Genomic DNA, 21,986 nt, shown 5'->3' with positions numbered 1-21,986 from the left:
CGATGAGCTTTCAGAGCAACACTGGCTGAGCACATCAGATGCACAACTCGTCGTCAGGCCTTTACACCGTCAGGCGACATCGTCATCTTCGTGGTCGCCTTTCGTGGTGCTCTTCATTGAAGCAAGACGATTCTCTTGACGATAGAAGTGTTTGAAGTTGGCTACCTATAAGAGAATTTTTGTAATCTTGCAGAGATTATTACTGTTTAGTGGTAAACTCATGGTCTTCTCAGTAGACGCGATGGAAAAAGAAGATTATGCTACCACAGAAATTTGGTTTCAAACCAAAAACTTACTATAATAGGTACTGGAAGAGCCAATGTAAGGACACCAATCAAGGCACACATACTGCCGACCACTTTACCAAACGGACTCAATGGTACGAGATCTCCATACCTACAAAAATTTTAGTTTGTTTTGAGTTGTGAAAAGAATCCACTTCAGACGCTTCCGAAAATAAAAACCTCTAAATAACTACTCATTTTCACAACAACAAAAATATACACAACACTTTCTCAGAACTTACCCAACAGTAGTCATTGTTACCTGGAATTATGATATTTAGACTAGTACAAGGGTCCTAGCTCAAATAAAACTTACCAATACAAACCAGAAGCTAGCTGGAATAGACGTAAATTTCGAGTTTGGTTCTCCTTGCTCAGCGAAATACATTCCAGACGCAAACAGAACCAAAGCGATGGCCATGAAAAATATCAGAAGACAGAATTCTTGGACAGACGATCGGAATGTTTTTCCAAGGATTTGAAGACCAACAGAGTGACTGAAAGATTACTTGGATCTTCAAGTAGAGCTTCCAAACATACCGACTGAGCTTAAATACTCGGAAGACTCGAACCAATCTAAGCACTCGGAGTACAGCGAACGACATGGATGAATTAGACTTGTTGGTGTCAGCTCTGAATTCATATTTTATGGTTTAAAAAACGAAAAAACAAACTAACAAGAAAAAGTTGACAAAGAATGGCGCGATTGCGACGAAATCAATTATGTTCAGGATCGAGGTAACAAATGTCACTTTGCATGGACAAGAGATGAATCGAAGAATTAGTTCTAAAAATATATATAATTAGAATATAGATGGCATAGAACACTCACCAATAGTAAACCAAAGAATACACATGAGTTCGATCCAGAAAAATGGAGAATAGTGTTTTTCATCTAGCTCATCTATTAGTTCTCCAGTAGTCATGTTGATAACTTTGTCATCGTTGTCAGATGGAACTGTCTCCCAGCAGAATGAGATTATGGATCTAGAAATATAAATTTTAGAATTTTTTGTAGTAGACCACTTTGTGATACAGTCTCAAGGATTCAGATAAATAATTGGTGTTAATCCCTTACAGAGCTATCACAAAAATTGAGATAAACGCAATGATCCGCGCTGAGAGTGAACTATCAGGATACTCCATCAACTCCCATATCTTTCTCTGTGTCTTGTTAGTTGGCATCATCACTTCTTTTGGTTTTTCATAACCTTCTGCTATCCAGAATTCTTCCAGAAGTTCATCGCCCATCTGAAATAAAATTTCCAATTCTAATACCTTATTGTGAAAAAAAAACCTACCTCATAAAATCTCATTTCCCTCAAAAATATATCAATCGGCACAATTTCAGGTCGTTTAACTCTTCCACCGCTCTGGTATATATACAGTATGGATTCGAATCTAAAAATGTCAGATAATTTTGACACATTTTTTCTGAGTATTGTGAATACGAAATAATAAATTACGACACATTTTCTTATTACAAATCTTAATTTTAAAAACTGTTAGATGGTGTTTTTCCCTGGTAGTCTGGTATGGTTGGACATAAAAGGTACAATTGGGAAATGTATACAAAAAGCCAAACAAAAGCGAGAAAAACACCATCAGGGGCGCAAAATGGGAAAATTCTTGAAATTCAATAAATTCATGAATTGTGCTTACAGACAGTTTCGATATTCGAATGAAGATGTGTCTGAGCTGAATTTTATAAGTTTTCATGAATTTTTTATCTAAATTTTGATTTCGAAACTTCGGGAAGAAACACTCACGTTGTTCGATGCCGATCAAAAAAGTATTCATTTGTGTCGGGCACAAAATAGTGTTGCCGTTTTGTGGGATCTCCTAGTAGAGAATGCGGATATCTGAAAAAAGAAACATTTTCCAAGATGATGAAAATTGAAAAATCCCACCTGGCCAATGTGCTTTCAAAAGTTTGAAACCGCATCCCAGACACATTTATAGTTACGATCTGATCGATGAACTGATGACCTTGTCTGAAAATTTTCAGTCAATTTTAAAATTCCTACCAAATGCCACTTACGTGCTGGAGCTGTCTGGTGTGCCACGTTGCGGACTCGGGTGCCGGACTTTGTCATCTCCATTCCTCAGAAGCATCCCTTTGCCTTCTTCGCTATTTCCACCTGCCATTTCGGCAGCTCGGCTGAATTTTAATTGTTTATTATTGTAGCAATTTTGGGATCATACAAAAATACTTAACTTAGAGTTGCTCTCTAACAATGCCAGATTTTTAAAAAAAAGAAGAAAAATGAGTCTCATTCAGTAGGGCTCAAAAGTCTCAACAAAAACTGCTATTTTCTTTCGTTGAGTTGAGTCTTTGAAATCATAAAAAAGCTTTTCTCCTCCCGCAAACGATACGTGTTGAAGGAATCGCCATCTGGATAGTAGAAGGGTCTCGGTGGATATAAAAATGAACTTTTACTACATGCAGGATTTTCTCACATTTTTAAATTGCTTGTTTTTTCGGCTAACCTAATTTTCGAATCAGTCTCTAAGTGTTCAATAAATAAAGCAAAAACGATGTGAAAACGAATGAGAGCATCTAAAACAGGGGAGGGAATGGATGGAAAGAACGAGTATTAAAGAGAAGAAGTCATGAACGAACAGGTGACACATTTGTCTCCTCTGTTTCTCTCTTATGAGTTCTCCTCTCATCTGCTTCATCTCCTTCTCATGTCGTAATAAAATAGGTCGTAATCAAGAAGTGAAGGGACCGCTTTTTGCATAATCTTAGTCTCTCCAAAGTCTCTTCAACGGTGACCAATGTCTCATTTTAAATATTTACGTGTCGTCTTATGAGAGCAAGAGGAGACCTGACGGGATGATGAATGGTTTTCGGGAGAAAGAAAAGAAGTGAAGAAAAGGTAGAAGGCAATTGCTCTGGGAAGATTAACGAAGTATTTTTTGCTTTTCATGCATTTTTCATGCTTATTTTATCTTAAAACTTTGAATTTTCTAAAAAGATACTGGAGACTGTTCAACATATTTTCAGACTAGTAAAAGCCATGTTATTCTGTTTTCTTCTTCTTTTTTTCTTGAGAAAAACAATTATCTTCCTTCTTCCAAAAAGGAAAATATTAATCCTCGCTGTTATTAAAAACTCAACAACACGACAATCTAGAAGGCTAAAAATACTCAAATAGGAAGACTGAACACACAATTTTTTAAACGGAAAATCAGTTTTTGAAAAGATAAAAGCGACATTTGACCTCCTTTGTTCCTGGTAATTGGATATACTTTGGGAGGAGGAAGAGAATAGGAAGTTCTGCTCAATTTTTCCAGTGACACCTTTTCTTTTTTTTTGAAAAAAAAATGTAGACTCAAAATTCGAGAAGGACCTTTGGAGTTTTTAAAGGTTAACGTCACCAAAACTTTCTCCGGAAAAAATTGTTTGCATGTATAGTAGACTTTTCTCTTTGTTTATGAACTTTTTGAAAAACGACGAGGGGTGGGTGTCGCATAAAAGGAGACACAAAAGTGCTCATCACAATTTTTATTTTTGAAATTGTTCACTTTCCATAGAAACACGATTTTTGAGCATCAACATTAGATGTTCTCAAAAAGGAAATTTTTTGAGAAGAACAAAGAAAAAAACGCAAAACAAGCGGGACGACAGATATTTTTCTATAATCCAGTCATTTTTCATAACACACATGTGTATTCTTACTACATTCGTCCCCTCTCTTATAATCCTTTAATATCGAAACAGAGGAACAAGAAAGAAATACAAATTCCCAGGAGTAGCATCTTCAGATGCAATTATTTCTTAGAAAATTCAGAGAAGAGAAAATTTCAAATTCGTGTGAATAAAAATCTAGATAAAGGAAGACTGAATCAAGAAGGAGAGAACATTTTTGGAAAGGAGAAAAACCAAATGGAAGTGTTTCACGAGATTCTGAAGCTTCTGAATTCGAAAAAGAACTCGAAGCAGAAATGTTCTTACAATTGAATCAAACATGAACATATTTGACTAGAAATCAATTGGGGTTTAGCTTGCTTTTGTGCACATATTGTATATAAACCATTTCTACAATACTTACCTTCTTATCCGATTGAACCGCCACATATCCTATTTGCTTTAGGCTTCCTCGGCAATCTCAGAATATTAGACAGAATAAAACCCTTATATTCCACTTCTTTTCTGGAACCCAAAAATCGCAAAATATGAAAATCTCAACCAGACACTTCCGTTTCCGTTCGCACCACACATCAAAGTGCATTCGTATGTGAAGAAATGAACAAGTATTGAGGTGCCAAAATCTTATAGGACACCCGAGTGAAGTTTTGGTTTCGTAAACGAAATCAATTACAACCAAAAAAATTCCGTTTTCAAGTATTTTTTTTTTCAAAAAATACTAGCCTCAAAAAATATTAGGAAATGAAGAAAGCAACTGGTTGGTGAGCACCAAAAAAAAAAGAGTGAGAGAGCGAAACACCAAAAAATGAGTGATCCTTTTTAATTGGGTTTCTGTTTCTTCTGCATTATATGGATGGGACAAGTGAGCGGCAGCAGCTGCTTCCTTTTTCGGAATGACTAATGGTGACAACATCTTTTTAGGAACAATAGGAAATTTTAGAGAAAAGGAGTAGTGCGATTCGATTGGAAGATCTGATAGACGTAAGAGGAGCATTATTTTGCAAGACAAAATTTGTGCCGAAATTGGAAAAATAGTTTCACGAACGCATCAAATTTTGATACTTCTTCCAGAGGAATTCATTCTATTACCTCAATCCGTTTCCAGAGCAGAATTATCATTTTCAGATTTTTATAATAGACTTACTAACTTGTCAGATTAAAATATTGCCTGAAACTGGAGCTTTTCAATTCAAAACAAGAAAACTTTGAAAACAATCTTCTCACATCTTTATTTTGCCAGGGCTCGAAAAATATTTCACGAATTTTATGAACAGTAAAATTTCATAGAATGCAGTAGTCATCTTCAAATTTTTCCTTATGGTATCTTTAACCAGTTAGTTTGGACATAATACAACACTCTATATTCCCCATTTCCCTCTTCCACTACTTTTACGTCTTCTTCATATCTCAAATATACGTCCAATTTAGCCTCCATGTCTTGAAACTTTTATAGCCTCTATATCTCATGATCCCAATTAATTAAACTCCAATGAACTCAATTTCTTTCCATCAATTTCCAAATTACTATTTTCAGAAAAGCACTTCCCTTGGGACTTCAAGGAGCCCCGGACTCTGGATTTCCGAATTTTCAAGAATGCGTCAAAACAAGTATATCATTTTCATAACTGCTTCTTTATTCCTAGTTTTTTCTTCATCACTGAACTTTTTGCATAATATATAATTAATGAATTTTCGAAGGGAGAGGGAGTTGAAATCATGTTTATAGATATTCTGAACAGAAATCAAAAACGTTTGAGAGATAGAAAATATGGATTACGGTAGGAAAAGGAAGAGAAGGAATAAAAAATGAAGAATCGGTCACACTTCATTGCCGTTGAAATCTCAAAAAAGTTACAGATGATAGAAGACCTAATAAATGAGGGCTATTGAGATCTTTTCGTTAGACTGGCATTCTCATTACATCACGTTCACCTTATTCATCTAGCATATGACATCGGAAGTGTGTCAACTACTAAAACCAAGATAATTTAGTGCAAAGACAATGTGATGGTCAGCCATCATTAGCTCGATAGACGTGGAAATATATAGAATTTAAGTTCTGGTTTTCAAAAACCGGTTCTTAGGAAATGGACTAACCCGAAATCAGCACTACGGCTTCTGATCGATGTCAAAAGTTGATCTGGCGAGGACTGACGACTTGGGCGTTGGCTGCTGCATCCATTCTGATACTTTTCTGGATGGACATTCAGCACTTGTTCCAGACGCCTGAAAATCTATCTTTGTTTGGAGAAAAGTAATTAAAACTAAGTAGTGATTACTCTACTTTGATCTACTTTTATATTGTTGGAGTCTGTATGTTATGTTTTTGTTTACTCACCTCTGTACCTGCGACAAAAACATGCAAGAAAAAGTGAGTTTATAGTTACAGAAAAATTTCAAACAGGTATCCTCAAACGCTTTGCTCTAGAGTTTTTCAGATTGACAGATATTATTTCAGATGTTTTTTCTTTCCGAGGGGCTCTAAAAATATCAAAATCGGATCGGAAGCACGTGGGATTATTTATGTTGTCGTTTAGTATTCTCTCTGGAACAAAATATTCAGATGAGCTGGTACTAGTTGACGTAGCTCATTGCTCAATGACCTATATCGTGATTCTGTCTGATCCACTCAATCAATCTGGAAAATATGACCTCATTTTTCTTTCAAATAATCTACCAGTAGTTCCTTCTTTCTCAGAAACCCGGGCATTCATTTACTCTTTCCTTTTAGAAACTTCTAGAAAAATATAAATTTAATTTGTTCTTCTTGCTCACGCCTTCCTGGAATTGAATGCATCTAGGTGAAAATATCGAATGAGATCACATTTTTTCTTTGATGCTTTCTTCGATCTTTAAGATCCGGAAAACCAATAAATTTCGAGACTTGGAAAATAGGAGAATATCAAGGGAAACTAGGGGAATGTTACAGGCTACATACGTTAAAGAATGAAATAAGTTCCTATTGCGGTTGTAAAAATTATGTCCTTATTCACTTGAATTATCTTAATTACTAAAAAACAAGAATGTGGTAACTAATAGCATGGCGAAAATATTAGGATGCGAATTTTTTTGTTGAACATTTCTTGTAATCTATACTGTTAATTTTACTACCGTAAAACCTGTATTAGGCCGACCCTTCTATTGTTCCAAGGTACCACCGGAGAGCCCTTCTATTACATGGGTCATTTAATCATTCAATTAGAGAGGGCCTTAAAATACAGGTTCTACGGCAATTGAGGTCAAGTTTGGATCCGTTACTTTCACTTCTGTATTTTCTAACTAACCTGATCAAACCGTCGATCATTTTACAGGCATTGGTAAGTTCATCGAAAAAGAATAAACCATCAAAGATTACAAGTACACATGGTGTAAATAATAATAGAAACTTGACCAACACTTTTTCTATCCCTTTCAAAATGAAGCGAAAATTTTAATAATGAGGTGTGTATGTGCCCTTCGTATTTTCCCTTTCTCTTTCCCTCTATCTTTTGACGAGCCAGATGAAAAGTGGGCGGCGCTTGAATGAGTGACTTTGGTGGAACAAGAGACACTTGCAAAGGATAGAAAACGAAAGATGAAATGAAACCAGACAGGAGAATAGAATAGATGGATCGCGGACTACTGGAGCAGGAGGGAGGATGAGCTCATGAAAATAAGCTACTGACCATGGAACATGAGGACTGGGATAGAATCTAAATGAGTATCTTTTCATGTCATGGAAGCTGTGAATCTACTTTTGTAGAAATTTGCATTAGTCATGTTTTTCAGAAGTGAAGACACCGCTTCCTAAAAAAAGTAATTTTTAAAAAGTTTAGCGCCCCTCCATTATTCCCCAGAAAATACATATGTCTGTGCATACATATATATCTGTGTGATTGAACTTACTCAAGTCACTTCTTGAGATTCTTGTTCTTGAGAACGCCTGAAGTACACCCTCAAACATCTCAGAATATTGAGCACCAAAAAAAAAAATTAAAACCAATGATCAGAAACACTGGAAAGGTATTTAAAAACTGTCAAGTAGAAATGAACGTAGAATGAAAAAAAACAAAAATTCTGAATTTTCTAAATTTAGCTTCAACAGAATATAAATGAGGAATCGAGTCAATTTTCCACAGGCTTTCCCCCGATGACGTCGCCAGTTCAACGGACTTTTGACACTTTTTTGATCAGAATTTTGCATGGCTCAGAGAGCATATTCAGGAAAAGGAGTCATGAGGGTAATGAGAAAGGGAAGAGGTTCCTTTGGGGTGTAGGTTATGTGTGTAAAAGCCAATTTTTACGAAATCCCTTACTAGGAAATATTTTTCATGTCACATAGATTTCCTTCTTGAAAAACTATACATAGACGATGTGAGAAAAACAAAGTCTTTGGGTATGAACAAAGAAATTGAACCTTCTGAAAATTGAAAAAAAAGGTTCTCTCGCAACTCGACCGATTACTAGCATGGTAAAAAATGGCGTTATAAATATCTCAAGTAAACAAGAACAACAGATACCTAATCAATTTGTCCTTTGATAACACATTTTAAAGTCTTAAAATTTTTCTTCCTGATAGTAATAATCTTTCACGGTCCCAAATATTTAATTTTTTCGTTTTCCTACCCATCAAAACACTTTTCACACCTTCGTGATCTTAGTATTTAGATCATATTGCGTCAAAAAAACGATTTTGCAACTTTTTCTCTTTCTATCCCTCTTTGCTATTGCATTTTTCAAATTACGTCATCATATCGCGTTTCGTGCGTGCCAAACTATCAGCAGAGAAATGAAAGAACCCATAAGTTGAGCAAGTATCAACTTGGAGGGGTTCATAATCCTAGGCCTACCCGGGTGTGATGAACTCAATTGACTAGTTTTTTTCTCTAATATACAAAAGAACCGTAAACCAGACTTTATGTAGCCATACTTTGATTTTATTTATCTAGGGTTTTAACGGATAAATCAGACTGTCTACTAGTTTAATAAATACTGGTTTTTTTGTCTTTGATAAGAATGGAGAAACTCCAATCAAGGTGAAACTATTTTTAATGAGGGGTGTACTTTAGATAATCAACAAAACTGAAACAGGCGACGATTCCGAAAATTCTCAGGTTTCAGCTTTTGAATTTGAAAATATGAATGTATTACACAATGGTACTTTTGGACTTGCTGAATGCACAACGGCATTTTTGTACCTGATGTGTTCTGAAAGAGAATTTTCAAAAATTAAACAATTCAAAAAAAGATGTAATGTCCAGTTTAAAAATTTCAGAACATCTAATGAATAAATTCGAGCTGTAAATATCAGGTTTCTCTCACAACCTCATAGATTTTGTTTTTTAATTTGTAAAACTTATACAATTACTGCTATAGAACCTACCGGTAACTTTTGCGACTTTCCAACTCCACCATCAAATATCTCATTGTGAGCTTTTTTCAAATTTTCAGAGTCAAAAAAAAATTGAAAGGAAAAGTTCTAGTAAGGCATTTGAATGAATTGAGTGAAACGGAAATCGAGTGAGTATAATTTGTTTACTCTTTGGCTCGTGTATTTTCAGATTTTCTAAATGTCATACATTTAGAAAGGGGTCCGTGCCAAAATAGGTGTTTTTCTTTCAGAAACTCGGAATGTTCGAAAACAAAAATCTCTAGAATACTTTTGAGTGAGCCATTCAACGTCAAACTTTCGCAACACGCTTTATACTTCGGTTCTCGCGGTGCCTGGCAGTGTTTAGAAACCTAATTGACTGTCTAAAACATTGAGTTTGATATATTAATATGTATGACTTTCAAGTGAACAATTTTAACATAAGTTTACCTAGTCAATGACTGTGCCCACTTCCACTCTTCTTTTTCCTTCTGTTTCTGCCCAACTGACATCGAATCGATCGAATCATTGTCATCACTGCTTGGATAACGATGCCGTGTACTGCCGAATCGCATCGGTTTGTTATGACCGAAGCTTCAACGTAGAATTTATAGCAAGTTCAAAGCAATTAATACAACTTGTATTAGAGATGACAATTAAGAGACGAGAAGAAGTATCGTACCAATCCATCGATTGGTACTAAACAGTACCGAAATCGAGAAAGTCTGCAAAGCCGTGTGGACAATACAACTTCTAATCGACAGTAATCAAACAGTTTCCAATTAAAATAAGAACCATTTGCTTGGTAGTGTAAGAAATCACTGTTCTAGAAACAAGTCAAAAATGTTTTCAAAATCATTCTAACACGATGCAAATACTATAAATTAAAAAATCTCATCCGTTCCGAAAAACTTGACATTGAAACCATGGAAAAACAGTTATGAGTTGAAATTACACGAAAAATGAAATCCAGGTCAAAATTGAGTCATGATGGTGAAAGAAGAGCAGCTCAGAAATGATGAATCTAGCTCACTAGATCCAACGCCACGTTTCAAAAACCGTTGGCTCCCCCCTCCCGGGAGCTCGCCCGACCTTTCCAATGTCTGACTCTCTTATTCCTACGTTCTATTCATTCACCCAACACTTTCGTTTTTCTACTCGGACCTGTGATCCGGACAGCTGCTCTTCTTCTCCTTCTTCTTTTGCTCTCTTGTTATCATTTTTGCACACACACACACATTCAAAAAGAAACCGGGACGACGAGACATGTCTCTTTTCTTATTCTCCGTTTTTCTTCCCTCAATAAATTTGAGAGATTCGCGATGATCTATTGTCACATGTGTGGGAGGAGGAGTATGGAGAATTGGATGAAGCACAACGAAGAGTAAATGAGATATAAATGTTCCAGAAGGAATAAATTCGTTTCGAAAAGTTTAAATGATGTCATCTAGGTTTTTTGAAATGCGGAAATTCTAGAAAAAAAACTCGAAGTTGGGAATACTATAGACAATGAGTGTTCGGAATATGCGTTAATTTTACTCGCTATCTTTCAATGTTCTGTATCTTCCTTGGACCAAATTGAATATTCTATGAAACTAACAAAAATCCGAAATTCCATACAATGATCTGTTGTTGCTGAATGATCTAGTAGTTTGGATCAGATTTCATACATTTACAAGCTTGTTGAAAAATATATGAAAAAGAAAATGTCAAACTCCACAAGATTCAAATTTCGAGAAGGGCAAAAAAACTTTCAAAGATCATGACTAATGTTATCCGTTTCAGCGGATTTCTTACCGACATCAATTATTCAGAATATGATCACCTTATCTATGCTAAAGTGTCAGAGATGGCAAACGTCATATTTGCTGAAAAATCGAAATACTCTATAGAACAACTTCGAACTTTTTGGGAAAGGATGATATTATGAAGGCCCGGTGCAGTTTTTTGAATATTGTAGAATCTGGTATTTCATTTTTCTTAACCTCCACAAATTAACACCGTTAGTAAAATTCAAAGTCTCAAAAAACTCACCTTTCAGGTCTCTGCCTTTTGAACCGAAACATCGTTTTTCAAATCCTCTTTCAGAGTTTTCCAATCACATTTTACCATTTATAGATGACTTTGACATTTTTAAGAATCCAGTAGAAAAAACTTTTTTTGTTATTCCTAGAAAGGTTTACAATATAATTTACTTTCAAAAAAAGAGCAAAATGAGAAACCAAAAAAACGATGAGGTGGGGAATGAAATAGGGGACCTTCGTTATATGTATACATATGTGTGTAATTCAAGAAGACCCGTGTTTTCATTTTGATTTTTGAGAAGTCGAAAGAACATATTTTGAGAATCGTTGGAAATTTTCTAATGAACACTATTCGGGTCTGCTGACCCATTTTTAACTAAAATAACGACGTTCCAATGAAATAGATGAATTCATCTGAGTTAAAAAAAAACTGACATTTGATCAAGATGGAACGAGTTTCTGAAACACGATAGAGAAAGTCAAGCGATACCAAAACGGATGTTATAGTAATAAACAAGTAGAGTCTCAGCCATGTGACATAGAAAGCGGAAACTATGAGTGGACTAGACTATGGGATTTTTAGAAAACTCGGGATAATTAGAAAAAAATTTGGAGCGGGATAGTGACGCCATACTTTTGTGTAGTCATTCTTTTAAAAAAATAGTCAGTGACCTATAAATTCAAACTCATTGAAGTTTTGCCAGACCCTATTGCCAAATTCTGATCTCATATCACATAATTCAAAACACGCAACACCTTTTACAACTTCCTTATGTTATCATTTTTCCTGAATTCTGCATCACTATAGAATTACACCTTCAAGTTCGGAAAACGTTTTCAACCGAATAAAATTAGGTTCACTAAACAAAGGAAATGTTTTTAGTCATTCTTTCTCCTCTCCTCCAACGCTGAAAAAAAGCTCACATTTGCATAACATTAATCCAATTACCTTAAAATGAAAGGGACCAGAAGAAGAAGAAGACGTGGGACAGAAGAAAAACGAAAAAGAGAGAATGCGACATGATGAATGAAGAGTAGGCACACAATTTTTGAGCTCAGAATTCCCTGGAAAAAAAGGAGCAGAAAATGCACAGGTGATAAGGAAAAATAGGAAAGGGTGTGAGGGAATAATGGCTCATTGACTCCAGTCTTATTTTTGTGTTTTGTTGATCTTACTCGTTTTAGATCAAAAAAGTTTCACATGTCCATTCATAATTCTTTTCATAATTATTTTTCAATTTTTTCTGACTACTACATATACAAAGAAGATATACGAACTTCGAATTATGTTCAATTAAAACCATTATCCGTGACCCATTCAAAAACTAATTTTTCAAAGAAGAGGAAAACTATAAAATTAGAAATCAGGTTTTTTTTGGAAACTTTCAGAATACATGAAGTTGATGGGATTCTCAGATGAGTCTTCGTCGCCAATTTTCAGTCGCCTCACTTTTTTCTAATCTGGAACTGAAACATAGACCATGGAAAGAAATGCGTCAAATTATCTTCATCGTAATCTTATCTTCAATAACATTCATCCCTGACTCCAATTACAACAAGTAATGTTGGAACACACCAGAGTTAGCAATCGTCGAGAATAAGGAAACATGTTCATTGAACAAATGAGAAGCATTCCCGGTCGATGCATCATATCTTGTCTACATGCTTTATTGGAACGTTAAAATCATACAATGTAGGGAGTTAATTTGTTGGTTACAGTGTAAAAATGATATAGGAAACTGATCACGGGGAAAGCCATGCACGAATGTTGGTGAATCAGGCCCAAAAGAGTGCGGTTTAGCACAAAGAGCTATTCAAAGGTGTCCGATAGTCAAGACAAAAACCGAACTCTCAAAAAGATCACAAAAGTAGAAGAAAGTTTCAAAGTACCAAATTTTCATACCGAGAAAGACGATTTCCTGTCATTCGGATTTGGTCAGAAGGAATTCTCTAGAATTCTCACGAGAATCAGGATCTGGTAAGCTGAATATTAACATCTCTCCATTAGGTTATGATCGTTTTTTAACTGTTAAAATTTCCAAAATCATTACCAGTTTTCTAGAATCTTCCTTCACTATGTCTTTCATCTCAATACCGAGTTTCCCCCATCCTTAAAACTCAAAAAATTCTCTTTTCTTTCCAAGTTGTTCAATTTTTATTGCTCACTCCCAGAGAGTGCTCACTTCAATTTATAGTCAATTTCAAGTCCGATTTACCCGTTTTGTGTCCCTCCGAAGTAAGTGTTTATCCCCTATTTTCCTTTTTTATTCACGGTTCGGATATTTTTAGACCATGTTTACTTGCTCTTAGATGCATGTTGTTGAAATAAATATGGAGAATAAAAAACTTGTTTGAATAAGAATTATATTTGAAGATTCCCAGAGATTCATTGAAGCTGTGTTCTCTAGAATAAGAAAGTAGCGTCATCTGAAAAGAAACCTTTTTTATAAATATAAAAGAAGGTGGACGAATTTTAGAGTAATGCAGTAGGGAAAAGAGTCAAATCAATGGGAGCCTTTTGAGTTAGAATAAAAAGAATGCCTAATGAAAAAAACGGATATAATTAATTTGCAGGAAACATATCAGCATCACATGATACGTTCATTTTCAGATTTCGTGAAATCGTAAAACTAGTTTTAAGACATTTGATTACAGGTTTGTATTTGCAGACGTTCATATTCATAGAGGTTTTAATCGTTGAGTTTTATTGGGGAAAAAAATTTCAAAACCCAATTTCCTAAATTTTCTTTTTTTCTCCCTAATCGAACACAATTCTCGTAATGGAGATTCAACTTTGACGTGTTTTTTTTTGTTTTTTGTGATTTATCAGTTCTTTTTTGACCACCTAGAATGGAAATGAGACTTCTATGTCATTCGTCAGAGTTCCTAGTATTCGAAACCTTATTTACTGGGAAAATTGTCATGATTGAATTGTTAACGAACTTCCATGTAATTTCCCGGATAGTACACCATCATTCGAAAACAAACCTTGAAATATTATTTCGTTTTATTGGCAACAAGATTTTACAAAAAAGTAAAGCCAAGTCCAGATTTTCGAATTTTCCCATATAAATACTTTGATAGACTGTTTGGGCCTATAATTTATATACTCCCATTTGTATTATCTCTATCAAAAACCAGACTGTACAAATCCATATCAACGGCTGGCTAGCAATTATAAGGAATGTCTGGTTCAGAATCCAGGCACGAATCACGTCATCTCATTTGCTTCCCACAGCTCTCAATTAATTTTTTTTCTAGCCTTTTCTGCACCCAACACTTCCGTGATCTTATTATTCATTTGTAACCAATACAATGCGTAGGAGGTGTTGGTGTCGAATTTCCTGTGTTTTCTTTCAAAACGAATCTAGTTATTATTGCTCTCTTCTGGTTCTTTAATTTAGGATAGTGTCTAACAAAACACTTTATTCTCTTGAAAGAATAGAAATGGCGGCGGAATCATTGCGCACACAGGAAAAATGGATTCTGATGGAAACAGGAGGGGAAGCATTAAAAAAGTGTGATCAATTTGAAGAGAATGGGCAAAAACATACAATAGAATAAGCCTTGTTTGTTTGAAAATAATTTACTCAGATAACAAAGAAATTGGCTGTAAAAAAGAAGGTACTCGTTGGGATATTGTTAGTTTCGGAAATTGTCTAACGACGTCCAGCTCGTTCCAAAGCGTCAGAGAGTCCGAGAGCGTCTTCGAATTGGTAGGATGGGGAGATCATGGAGGATCTCTTCTTCTTACCGGCATCAATCAGGCGGTTGTACATCTGAAAAATAGTTGAATTCAGAGGAAAAAATCTCCGCGAAAAACATATTATCCTTTCACATAATTACTCTTTGCACAACAATTATCTCTCATTATCGCATTAGTGTTTCACCTCCTTCTTCGAGAGAGACACAACTTCTAGCCACGTCATCTCCGAATCAGTGAACTTTTCGCCTATCCGCCCCAACACTTCCGCAGCGGGAAAACGGAAGAGCACATCCCATTAGATTTCTAAACACACACACGTATTGTGTAAAGGACTAGAATAGACACAAAACGGAAATGAGAAGCAAGGAGACATGACGTTAGAAGAATCAGATGGTACATAATGAGTTTTGTTTCAATGAGCTTTCAATAATATTTTAAACCTGGAATTGATTTCCGTAATCGGCGGCCATTGGTGCGCTTCTCTTTCCAACATCCAACAAGTTTCTCATGTTTCCAGCGTCAATCTCAACGTCGTACGATGGCGAAATGTGTCGTTTTGATTGAAGCAATGGAGCGCGCTTGAACAGGGACGCTGGTGCCTGAAACTATGATTTCTTTTCAGTTTCTGAAATTTGTAATTCATCAATTTGTTCGATATTGCACTTTCCTCCTATTTCTCTACTTCTTATTTTTCCCCCTTACATCCTATAAAAAGAATACGTGCGAGAATTAAAAAAAGCGACAGAATTAGTCTGGGTGGTGACATGTAGCTTTTTAGAAATTCGCTTTGAGAAAAAAAACGAATTAGAGAAAAACACGACTAGGAATGAAAATGGATTAAATTTAGGGTTTAGGTCTTCTTCTGCTAGACTGGAAAATTATAGGCTAGCTTTTTTTAGTATCGGTAGGGGCATCTTCTATTTTGACTTGCGAAAGGTGACATCACTTTTGAATATTGCATTGTAAACTGCAAACTCACTTTCGTAGCAATCTTATATTCGGAACCTCAATTCGAATAAACTACTAGGTGTTAGTTTAAGATGAAAAAAGGGATTCAGACTCAATGTACATTCTGAGTATTATGCATTTAGATTTCCATAAAATGGTAATATATCTTTTGTCGTCATCAATGATATTCCTGTTATGATGCCTAAAGACAAATAGGAGGTAAATGAATAATGAGGTTGTATTGAAGATTTTTCAGTGAATTTTTAAAGTCTTCGTAGTCGGTAAAGACAGAAATATTATATGAGGGTTTCAGCCTAAATTATGGGAGGCTGCCCAAACAGTCTCTTGGTTACTCCTTACATCAGCTAAAGCACGGCAAATATTTGACAAGAGCTTCTCAGTTAGAGGTAATGTTTTGATATTCTTTATGATAGAATGGCTGACCTCAAACTCATAGATTGCAGCCCAGTCTCCTCGATTGGCTTCTGGAGCAGCACCTTGTGGTGCTGGATTTGGTGCAGCACAGGCGCATGCCACGCAGATAGCCAAAAGCACCAAAGTGTTCATCTTCATTTTTTTTTCTCTTCAACCAAATGGAGAAATAGCACCACGGAGTTTGAGAAAGGCGGTCTGTAAGTTGGAAAAGTAATTTATAAGAGTTTCTGAACTTTGGAACTCAAGGACGAAAGACTATCTCAACAAAAAAAACTCAAGGGTAAATATCATGAAAAATTTGCGTGGGTTGAAGATAATACACCCCAAGGGGGTATATGATGCTCAGGATCTCTTGCTTCAACAACAAATAGAAGAAGAAGGAAAGCTTTTGGTTGGAGGCTCCGCCTATTTTCGGCCTCCCCAAAACGAAAGGGGTGGAGTTAGGGACAAGGGAGAAGAGAAAATGAGAAAGAATCCGAGTATCGGAATATAGAGACGTTTAAAAAAAAGTTATCAGTAGCGGTTCCGGCTATGATGAAATGTAATTGATTCTCGAAAAATTTGAATGCATGTACGTTTTTTGTTTTTTGGTCATTTTTACATGATGGTCTAACTTTTTCTAGTTGGGTTTTCTAGATCTTCATTTTTATGAACCAGAAATGGCCCAACATGACCCTAGTGTGTTTTTAGGTCGTTTTGACATGGTGGCCTAACTTTTGCAGGTTGTGTTTTCTGGGCCACCGTGTAGAAATGACCTGCAAATGGCCTGATGTTCATCTGGTATGTTTGCTAGGTCATTTTGTTTTTCTCGAAGTCTGGTTGAAAGGATACACTGTATTTGACCTATCATATTTCTAGATTGTATCTATTTCCGGAAACTCAGATATAAATTTTTTAACTGTCTGAAAACATTTCTCGCCCCCAAACTACTGAATACGCTATAGATGGCGTGGAGTTTTCCAGAAGCGTTGGACTCCAGAAGTAAAGAATTACGCACTAATGGAACCCCATAAAATCATACTAGGCCATTTGACACCAATTCCAACAAAAGTATGCTAAAGTGTGTGTGTGTGTGTGTGTGAATTAATAGGGGTACTCTATATTTCCAAATTTAGCAAAATCTTGAGAAAGAAAAAAGAAAAGAAAGAATTTCTAGAATTCGGATAAAAAGGCAATAAAAAGCATTATTGAATCCAAATATTGCATTTCCGGATATTATTCAGTTATTTCTGAGATTACTGCTGGAGGTGTTACACAATGACGTTTGCTTGTGACCATGGAAAAAAAAGATTCGAACAATGAAAAATTCTAGTTTTGCATTGTTTTTTTTGTATTCAAAGAATGTTGCAGTTCAAGTTTTGAATATTTCGAACCAGTATAAAAATCGGGCTCTCTAACCACAATATACATTTCTACAATAGTTAACATCAACACACAATATGTCCCCTTTTGGAACAATGTGCTCCTTTTCACTCTAGTTCACTAGTTATTCTCGGCCAAGAAAGCAAGCAAAAGAGAATAAAAAATGGTGCTGGAGCACCGCTCCCAGAATATTGCTTCTCAGTTTTTGGAATATTAAATTATTCGGATAGTTCAGCCGTATAAACTTCCAGATTATCTCCATGTGAAAAAGAGAGACAATTGAGGTAAACGACCATACACGTATTCCTTTTGGTTGGATTGGAATACTTATTTTTGTTCCGTACTAGCACAAAAACCGAAAACAGGTTTTCCTGAAGAGGGGATGACTTCCGGACGCGTATACCAAGAATTCAGGTTACTCCTTCCAGAACAATAAAATTAATTCGGAATTCTAAAAACAAGATTTTTTTCTTTTTTCTTTATGCCTTTTCATTAGAAAAAGACTCAATTTCACTTCATTATCGGCGCAGAAGAATCGGCAGCTTTTTTTTATTCGCAAGGAAAGAAGAGAAAAAAACGACAATTTGATTGACGGTGTGAAAAGATGTGCATGTTTCTTTTAGAAGCAGAGGAGATGAGGGAAACTTGTGACTCATCCTGAGGGGGAAATATTTCAGAGTCAAGAAACGAAAAAAACCGCGAAGGTTTTTGATCCACAGCTAATAGCATTACTTTTACTCGCTTTTTATGGGCGGCAAAGAGCAAAGGAAATACAGATGTTTATCATGATGATTTAGTGAGAACCACAACACAAACTGCATGGAATGGAGGCGGGACTTTGTGAAGAACAATTCAAATGGTGAGCAGATTTTGTGATAGAGGATTCGAGGATGTGACGTGATGATTCGGGAGTTCTAAACTAATCCGAATGGGGAGCGCTTCAGCTATGAGCAAAGTTGTCAAAACCAGGAACCTGCAGGTTTCACCATGGTCCAGGGTGAGCTTAAATTGCTCTTCACCAACCGTAATAAAAAAGCTGATGTTATACCATCTTGGTTATAAGAATACGGAATTTCTCTATTTTTTGGAGATATGATCATATCGAAATCAAAAAAAGCCTCCTCGAACGTTGACAACTTTTTCAACTTTTTTTACCTAGCAAGTTTTAGGTCTGTACTATTACAATTTTAAAAAACACCTAACTTTGGATCAACCTGAAATTTTGAAAATCCTAACACAGAACTAGAAGCCCAAATCGCTGAGTAGCGATTTGGCAGTTAGGCTTAAATCTGTCGAGACTAACGCTAGTTTTACGCAAGTCTAACTAGTAAGTTCACTACAGTAAATTCGTGTTCGAGCGCATTTAGATATCACCCGAAAAAATACCATGTACAGTTCAAGAAAAGCTGTTTCTATTGGTATGGAAAAAATGGAACAATGCACAAATGAGCAAAACACATTGGTTGAGTTTTGGAAAACTCCTTTCAAATTTTTTTGAAAAAAAAAATTGAAAAGAAGGTGGTTGTCTGAAATAGCACACATTTTTGTCAACAATTCCGGTATTCCGCTGGATTGGGTACCAAGAAAAAAGCAAAAAAACCTATTCGAAATTTCGAAAACAAAAATCACATCTAAACCACTTCTCGAATGTCTTCAGGAGGAAACAAGGAAACTTGACAGGAAAATAGATGAGATCGAACCATCCACTTATGTCGAGGCTCTTTTTCTTTCCTTTTTTTGAACCTTAAAAGTGTTAGGAAAGTGGGCAAGTTTCTGAAGAGAAAAGATTTGAAAAAGAATTCGCTGTCTGACATAAATGTAGATTGCTCAAGTTCACAATGCGAGTTAACATTAAAAAACATTATATTTATTCATAATTAAAAAAACAAAAAAGGCAGAGACATTGTCACTTGAGTCGGCTTTCTGGATCTGACAGTGATGAACAATAGCATTGGTCACAAATCTTCGAGACCTGGAAGACGAAAAATGCGTTGATTAATGAATAAGTGGGCTCACAAAACGATCGACCTGTTGAGACGTCGTCCAGAATTTTGTTCAAGTCCAGCTCCAAAGATCTTGACGGTTCTGGGTCCTCGTCGATTCTCCTCATTGTCTCCAGTCGCTCCTTCATCTCCTCAATTCGCATTTTGTTGGATTTCATAATGTCTTCATGTATCTGAAATTTCCAGGAATTCGAGAATAATAGAATATCATTTTTTTTACCAATCTATTCAGATAGTCACTACGAAGACTTGCAAATTCCTCCTTGCCCATGTCTAGCATCTTCTGACTCACTTCAACGGAGATTTCCTCGTTTTCAATATTTTCAATTTGTACTGTGAATTCTTCTTCAGAAATTTTAGATTCTACGTATTGAAGTTTGTCATTGAGCTGAAACGTTTTTTTCTTGTTTTTCAAAGTGTCAAGAATGAAATATCATACCACAGCTTTTTGAAATCCAACTATTGTCAGCATCTGACCAAACGTTTCTGCCAGTTTCTCAAACTCTTCTCGATATTCCATCGTTTTAGTTTTCAGTATATCAATGAGATCGTCGATTTCATGAAGAGCCGGAATATTGAAAACTCCTGAGCTATCGTTGACTTTTTCACGGTAATCATCCACTTCAGCTTCCAACGAAGATCCATCTTCAGAAGAAGATCCGGCATGTGATCTTGATTCCGATGACGTCAGATAGAATATCTGGATAATTACTAATAGTGTGATCTAAAAAATTCAGAATCCCTGTGCATCTCACATCACTATCTTCTGTACACTGTGAACTACAGGTTGTGCAGTCCGCCGCATTTTTGTAGCAGAAACATTGATTGTTGACGTGGCAAGTTGGGCGAGGAACGACAGAGTCCTGGAATTGGATTTTTCTAGACCATGAGATACATCGTTTTTCCATTGGTGTTAACAGAATCAAGTAAAAAATATCCCAAACTACAGTAAACCTGGTCCCAGCTCACCAAACAACTGTTCACGTGAAATTCCGAATATCGAATAGCTGACAGTGAATTAGATCCCGTCGTGGATGGTTCACTTTTTTGCTTTGCTTTGTTGAACAAAAGGGATTCAATTATCCTGTTCGGATGACCGTACATTATTGTTTGTAGTCTTAAAACAACACACGCATTAGAAAATGACAAGAATCTCCCAGCGAATTTTTTCAACGAATTACAGATCGTTTTTCCGACGATCCCACTATCGAAAAATGTTGAAGTTCACGTCGGTTTTCCAACACTGGGAACTTAAAGGGGGCGTCCGCTAATTCCAAAATTTTTGAGATTTTAATATCAATCGATCCAGCATTTTGGGTCGGGAAGAAAACTCTCTTGGAGGATAGTCCAAAAATCACTCGTTCTTAAGATATATGTCAAAAACAGGTCAAAAAAAATCAACGTAGAGGGTGCAGATTAGGGAGCTCGACAAGAGGCAGAATCCTTGAGGGTGCACGCAAAGAAATGAATAAAAACGTGAATTATTTTCCCTATTATTCTCCCTAATCTGCACCCTCTACGTTGATTTTTTTTGACCTGTTTTTGACATATATTTTAAGAACGAGTGATTTTTGGACTATCCTCCAAGAGAGTTTTCTTCCTGACCCAAAATTCTGGATCGATTGATATAAAAATCTCAAAAATTTTGGAATTAGCGGACGCCCCCTTTAAGTAGATCTTTTTTGTGACCCAGATAATTTTTTTGAGATTTTTATGTAAATATTTTAAGATCATCGTTTTTGAACCTTATCATTATGCAGAAAGGCGGTGACGCAGAGAGATAGGGAAAGGGAAAAGGAGGCTAACTAAGATAAAGGGAGAGGAAAGAACGGAGCTAATAAATAAGAAAGTAATATAATTTAGAAGACGAGAAGGAAAAGTAAACCATGAACTATCTTTTCTCGAAAAAAAGGAGAAGTTAGTTTTATATGGAAAACTGGGAAAGGGAAGGGGAAGAAGAGTTACTGAACGACCACCAAACGGTTTGAACGAATTAAATTCGAATACTTAAAATGGCTTTTGATAGGTCCAGCAGAAAAAAGTTGGGAAATCCTTAAAGGATGCGGGGGCGGAAAAAAACCAACAATGTGAATATTAAAAAGAAAAAACAACAATTTTTCAACAACGGGGATTTGGGCATGGCGAGAGAGAAGACATTAAAGCTTTTTTTGGGTGAATTATGAGGTTACGAAAAATGGGCGTTGCTAATATACTTTTGG

General features: G+C 35.9%; 3 protein-coding genes across 3 annotated transcripts; all 3 read right to left on the bottom strand.

Annotated features, from left to right (window-relative positions):
• Positions 1–69: 69 nt before the first annotated feature.
• On the bottom strand, positions 70–7,243 carry CBG01037 (the record flags this gene model as incomplete). The annotated part of the gene is made up of 14 exons (XM_002629749.2): positions 70–165; positions 297–396; positions 527–546; positions 601–781; positions 825–917; positions 963–1,071; positions 1,117–1,271; positions 1,363–1,535; positions 1,586–1,685; positions 2,054–2,146; positions 2,195–2,278; positions 2,326–2,445; positions 6,037–6,165; positions 7,224–7,243. 14 exons carry the CDS (start codon positions 7,241–7,243, stop codon positions 70–72), a joined length of 1,473 nt encoding a protein of 490 aa, XP_002629795.2.
• A 7,729-nt stretch (positions 7,244–14,972) lies between these two features.
• Cbr-nlp-11 lies at positions 14,973–16,540 on the bottom strand (the record flags this gene model as incomplete). The annotated part of the gene is made up of 3 exons (XM_045241644.1): positions 14,973–15,092; positions 15,460–15,618; positions 16,328–16,540. 3 exons carry the CDS (start codon positions 16,538–16,540, stop codon positions 14,973–14,975), a joined length of 492 nt encoding a protein of 163 aa, XP_045091680.1.
• Positions 16,541–19,670: 3,130 nt separating this feature from the next.
• On the bottom strand, positions 19,671–20,871 carry CBG25444 (the record flags this gene model as incomplete). The annotated part of the gene is made up of 5 exons (XM_045241643.1): positions 19,671–19,940; positions 19,988–20,155; positions 20,207–20,467; positions 20,523–20,630; positions 20,737–20,871. The coding sequence occupies 5 exons, from the start codon at positions 20,869–20,871 to the stop codon at positions 19,671–19,673; spliced, it is 942 nt and encodes a 313-aa protein (XP_045097968.1).
• Positions 20,872–21,986: the final 1,115 nt, after the last annotated feature.

The sequence above is a fragment of the Caenorhabditis briggsae genome, assembly GCF_000004555.2.
Source record: "Caenorhabditis briggsae complete genome, chrII, whole genome shotgun sequence".
Lineage (NCBI taxonomy): Eukaryota > Metazoa > Nematoda > Chromadorea > Rhabditida > Rhabditidae > Caenorhabditis > Caenorhabditis briggsae.
The sequence above is the reverse complement of the archived record's forward strand: the minus strand, read 5'-3'. Positions and strand labels throughout refer to the sequence as shown.